At 47.0% G+C, this 6,000-nt stretch overlaps 1 protein-coding gene across 14 annotated transcripts in view; it reads left to right on the top strand.

Moving 5' to 3' along the window:
- The first annotated feature begins 2,024 nt into the window (after window positions 1-2,024).
- Window positions 2,025-6,000, top strand: part of DPF2 (double PHD fingers 2) — a 118,508-nt gene continuing 114,532 nt past the window's right edge. For all 14 annotated transcript variants that reach the window (XM_065553016.1, XM_065553017.1, XM_065553020.1 and 11 more), the window contains exon 1: window positions 2,025-2,180. In XM_065553016.1, the coding sequence (XP_065409088.1) occupies window positions 2,149-2,180 (32 nt within the window). In that variant the 5' untranslated portion in view covers window positions 2,025-2,148. The remainder of the gene's footprint in view (window positions 2,181-6,000) is intronic.

Here is a 6,000-nt window from a genome sequence, read left to right as displayed (position 1 = left end):
TGGGATGGGATTTGCATAGGCACAGCCACCGCCCACACCCATCATTTGCCACCAATGTCCACTGTGGGAATTTCAGCAAACCTTTGTATCACTTGGAAGTCTGCTGGGCATGTTACTTGCAGGGAATTTATATCTGCCTGGAGCAAGGGAATTATTCAGACAACTTATTTTAAAGGGCCAAATGGCTTCTACAACTCCTGGATAAGAGTTTGGTACTTTCAGATCCCTGATCCCTATTGTGCAAAAATAATGAGCAGCCAATGTGTTTCAGGGAAACAAAGAGAGTTCAATGGAAACATTTTAGCCCTCCTGGCCAGCCCTGGGAAATCTGAGAAACTCTACCTAGCCAAACTGGCACCTCAGCAAGCGGAATTCTTCTGGGGTTGGCAAGGGCACCTCCTTCTGAACAAAAGTTGAAATGTGTGTCGTGCAGACCCTTCCGTTAGACTCCAACTGCAAAACTAATTACTGGGAAGGGGAAGCTTTAAACAAAGAGCTAAATTGTGTCTTGGAAAGGCTGCAGGGGGGAAGGAACCTACAATTTGTAATGGAAGAGAAAAAAAGGCAGAGCAAAAATGTTGCTGCTCTCATCTTTCCTAGTTAACAAGCCAAGAAAGTGTCAGGAAGATGCTGGGTGCATCTGATCTGTAAAAAACACACTGTGCAAGAACAGACTCAAAATAAAGCAATACACTTTCACCCACATTTTTTTTTTTACCCCATACATCGAGAGGGAGAATTTAGATCCAAGTCTATCCATGTTGGTACTTATTCTGTTCCCACAGTATCTGAGCAACTCACAGATTTTATTTTCACAACACCCCTGCGAGGTAGGAAAGCATTACACCCATTTTTTTTTTTTTTTTTTTTTTTACAAATGCCAAACAGAACCACAGGGCAGATTAAGTGATTTGCCCCTGGGAATCTGTGGCTGAAGAAGGAACTAAATCCAGGTTTATTGAATCCTAGCCCAATGCTCTATCCATTAGATGATTTGTCTTACCCTAAAATACACACATTTGAGTACTCTCTCCCACTCCCCACACTTCCATTTGTGTTTCCCATTGTGTTGAGGGTGCTTACCTTCCAAACACGGGCAATAAGCATTTTATGAGGTTAAATCTGAGGGTGTAAGCCTCTCCAAATGCAGGTGGGCTGGCAAATAAATGTTTCTGTTTCAAAGTGCAGCATAGATTCATGTGATGTCTCCAAAGCCATAAACATCCCAAGAAGCAGCAGTCCTGCACGAGGGGCAACTGGAGACAGGGCACTACCCAGCAGACAACGATGAGCAGAACAAGAGTCTTGTCCGTTGCAGGCACAACCTGTCTCCCCCCTATTTGACAGAGATTCCTCATAATGTCTCTTGATCTAAAGCTCAACATGCTGGTTCCCATCAGACTTATTCTGTACGAATGTGGGAATGCGTGCACATGGCATTTGTAGTGCCCAATCCCCTGGGGGCATGGTTTACATTAGGGAATTATAGATACAGTATTTCAGTTTTATAAGGCAAAATTTAACAACCTACCTCACACTATCCCCCCCCCAGTCACTGACACCCCCCCCCCCATGTTTACACAGAGCAGCTGGGGAACCTTTCTTCCCAACAAACACCCCATGCCAGCACGGTCCAGAGGTCAGAAAAAAAGATCAGCCACTCTGGTGAGGCATGAAAGCCCAACGACAGCACCAGTCAGTACCACACGCAGCAGCAGTAACTGGTGCAGTGAAGGAGCCGGGTTGGCCTCTTGGGGACTGCACAGCGACACCTCCCTCCCTTCACCCAGGGCCGGTGCAAGGAAGTTTCACGCCCTAGGCTCTCTTAGGAGCGGGCTCTTGTACGCATGCGTAATGTAGTCGCGACAAGGTCGGTCATTCTCTCTGCCGTACGCGTATTGCGGGGAGTTCGCCTCTGCGGTAGCGCATGCGCATTGGTGACACAGAGAAGGGGCAGGCACGTATTTTTTCCTCGACGCATGCGTAATTATGGTCAAGCGGCGGAGGCGGGGGGTGGAAGGAGAGGGGTGGGCCCGTGGTCCTTGGCGCTTGCGCAACGTAGGGTAGGCGGGGTGAGTCGGTAGCAGCCGTTCTGCGCCCGGCGCGTGCGCACTGGGCGGCCACACGGGCCCAGGCGACGGAAGGAAGATGGCGGCGGTGGTACAGAATGTGGTGAAGCTGTGAGTGGTTCCCTCCCTCCCCCGTTTTCCTGTCCCCCCGAGCGCTCCGCGGAGCAGCCCGGGCCGCGGCTGGGCTCCCTCCCCTCGGGAGAATCTAAGTGACCCGGAACGGCGGTGGCGCGGAGGGCTCCTGCTCTGGGGCTTTCATTGTTAGGCGCAAAGTTTCTCAGCCCGGCTCCTCAGGCGGAGTGGGGATCCCGGCGCCCGGTGGGCCTGGGAGCGGGGAGGTGCTGGGACCACTTGTAGCGGGAATGGGGGGAGGAGACCACCCTCACAGGATGGTCTCAATGGGGTCCCTGGAAGGGAGAATGGAGGGGGCAGAGCCCCCACTTACAGCATGAGGGAGGATTATCATTCTCAGGGCACCACCAAGAACAGCCGGGAGACATTTCCTGTCCCCCTCCCCCCCGTGGAACTGGGAAGAAGACAGCTCCATTTATAGGTCTGCCGTGGGGAACAGGGTCCTCCACAAGGCTCAGGCTAGAATAGGGGTTGCAGCTTCTCTTTCTAGGGGATCCATATGGGAGCACAAGCTACTGCTCCCTACCCAGGTGCTGAGAGCTGGAAAGGCTACAGTTCCTTTGACCTTCTAAACCAGCAGCCCTGCCTCCCCCCCCCCCCTTTTCCTAAATTTTAGGAATAAGAGAAGGTATGAGAGGGGTGGTTGCAAGACTGCCCTAAGGGTAAGGACTATAGCTTCCTAACCTCAGCAGGGTGTGAAAAGGGCCAGCTCCCCTCATATTCTTGATAAACATGGTGTAAAGGAGCAAAAGTGCTGTTTTTAAAATTGGAGTTTAAAAGTCATAGTGATTCAGCCAGCCAGCATGCAGGGTTTAAATTGAAGAGGGTTTTGTGGTAGGTAGGATAAGGATGGTAGGCCTTGACAGAGGTGGTGGTTGTGTGTAATTGTGATGACATTGCTTATAATCTCTTGAGGTTTGATTTTCCAGTACATAGTAGTAATGGTTGTCATATGGCAGACTGTGGTTAGGAAGCAGTATTTGGGATTAAGTCCAGGTGTGTGATATGATTTCCATGCTTCTGATTGAGTTCCTCTTTCTTTCCCCTCTGGACATTGTCAAATCTTTGCTATCTCTAAAGAAACTTGAGAAGAGCAAACAAAAGTTATCTGGAACACACTAAACAGCAGGTATTCTTAAAAATTTCTTGGGGAAAGGACAGTCTTAGCAACAAGGGCATCACTTTCTCTTTCTGCAAATCACACCATTTGAGCCTTGGGCAGAGGGAGAGAAGGGTGGTCTTGGAATCAAGGCAGTGCAATGGACCTCAGGTACCCTAGGATGAATTCCTGTCTCAGTCATGTGTTTCTCACAGATCCCTGGGTAGGTTACTTAATATGCCTTGTGCTTCAGTTCCCCATGTGTAAAAAGTAGATTGTCCTTCCCTGTCTCTTATGGGGATTGTGAGAATAAAATCCATTAATGATTGTGAGGTGCACAGGTACAGAGTAATTGGGGGCTGTAAAGGTCCCCAGATATCTATAAAGATACAGGTGTATGGGTATTGTAGAGTAGTAGCCCAAAATAGAATATCTTTTATATAGTGTTTTTCATCGCTAGATCTCAAAGCACTTTACAAAGGAGGTTAGTATCGTTATCCCCTGCACCAAATGCTACACTGTATCAAAATGTTAGTACAGTGTAACTGGATTATTACTGAAGAGTATTGTAGTAACATGCTTTTAAATAAGGGATAACTGAGCCAAACGTCCTCCTAACCCTCCCCATTCTTCTGATCTGTGTGAGACTTTTTGTACATTTTCTGGTCTTAGTTCAGTCTAAAAACAAGCAAAATACAAGTATCAAGTTATCCACTTGTCACATGAGCATGGAATTTAATTATTTTTAATGAAAGGACAGTTGTTGGGGTTTTTTGATTTTTTTTTAACATAAAATGTAAATTAACAGCTGTTTTTAAAAACTAATGGTGGATGTTTAATTACCAGTGTGTGTGTTAGCTAAAACTGTTTTTAAAATATTTTTTTATAATCATGGTTGGTATAGATTAGGTACAATCTGAGAATGTGGACCCAGTGTGCTAGGCAGTGTATGTAGTCCCTGCCCTGAACACTTTATGATCCAAATAGATGAGACAAAGGACAGGACAGGAAACAGAAGGGGGAACTAGGTTGCTAAAGATCACAGAGCTAGGAAAAGAACTTGGGTCTCCTGGGTACCAGTCCAGTTCCTTATCCATTGGACCATACTGCCTCTCCAGTAGCATTTTAATACCATTTTAGAAAACAGGTTTATAGACTTGAGGTCAGATCCTATTGTCAGTCATGCCAGGGTAAGTCTCGATTAACTCTATCGAAGTCTGCAGTGTTGTATTTCAGCAGTGTTGTATTTACTTGTGTATAACCGAAAGCAGAATATGTTCCTATGTCCTGTAGAAAAATGGTTTCAGTGATTCCTGAATTCTTTAATGTTGTGACCACCTTTGGGCTCACATCTGGTAACATGGCTCCCAGGGGCAATGGTGCCAATTCAGATATTACTTTTGGGGCTGGAGCAGATTTTTCAGCCCCGCTCCCCATTCTTACATCCAGCCCTGGTCCACCCCCAGGTCTCGGGGGAGTTGCCATCGCAGGCCAGAGTGCATGGATTGGGCACGCCTGCCTCAGCGGGGGTGGCAGCTCAGGCTCCGCCCTGTCTCTCTGCACCACAACTCCCTGTCAAGCTGGGGGTGGTGGTGTCTCATTTCAGCACTGCCAGCCCTTGGATTTTGCTGCCAGTGGCAGGGACCAGCCTCTGCATAGCCAGCTCTGTTCACCTCTGCTCTCTGCCTTGCAATGGGACCATGAACAGTCTCCCTGTCTCCCCCTGCCCTACTTAAATGGCAGCCCTGTCTCCCCCTCCTTGTTGGCTTGAGGTTTCCAATGGTACTAGGAGGAGCTGCCATGGGGTCCAGCAGGAGGGCCCAGCAGGCAGTGCAGGACCCAGGACCAGCTAATTTCTGGTCTGCTTTTTCAGACTAGAAGTAAAGACACAGAATCTGCTCTTTTTTCCCTCGTTGAATCAAGATATTTTTGCATATGCAGGATTTAGCCAGAAATCCATTAAATCTTTTGCTTTATTTGATATTTTGAGTCTATTTAAGCTGTTTGAATGCACAGCAATGGCGTATCAATACAATCAGCTTGTGCATTAAGCTCAGACATCTGGTTTTTAATTGTATCTTAGAAATGTGCATTATTAGCTTGAACTGTATAAAAGTATTGATATGACTTCAATAAAAAACTAGGTTATGTATTTTAAAAAGAGAATATCCAGCCATTTGTCTGTGGAAAAGTTTTCACTCTTCCATTAAGATGTTTCTCTCCTGTGTTCTCCCTCCCCCCCCCACCCCCGCTTTTGATTCCTCCATCTCCTGATCTTTCGCCCACTCTACAGTCCAAACCATGTTATCTGCTAAGGGGAATCCTGTTCTGTTTCCGAACACCTTTAGGAAAATTTTCCATCCTGAAAACTGCTATAATATTTAATGCTTATGTAGTGCCTTTAACCCAAGAGACTAAGGGCATGTCTACATTTGCCATTTAAAGCGGAAAAATTCCCTTTTTTGCTCGAAAACTGTGGGAGCGTCTACACTTGCCAAAGAGTTTTTGCAGGGAAACTCAGAAGTTTCATAGCAAAAAGAAAACCACCTCCACAAGCGGCGTACGGCTCTTACCGATGATGCTTTTGGTGGTGATGTGCAAGTGAAAACACGTTCTTCCTGTTTACAGAGCTTTTAGCCTCCGGAGCATATCCCACAGTGTCTAGGTGACCACTCTGGCCAGCATCTCTGCTGCTTTGAT

The sequence above is a fragment of the Chrysemys picta genome, chromosome 7, assembly GCF_011386835.1.
Source record: "Chrysemys picta bellii isolate R12L10 chromosome 7, ASM1138683v2, whole genome shotgun sequence".
NCBI classification, from domain to species: Eukaryota; Metazoa; Chordata; order Testudines; family Emydidae; genus Chrysemys; species Chrysemys picta.
The sequence above is the reverse complement of the archived record's forward strand: the minus strand, read 5'-3'. Positions and strand labels throughout refer to the sequence as shown.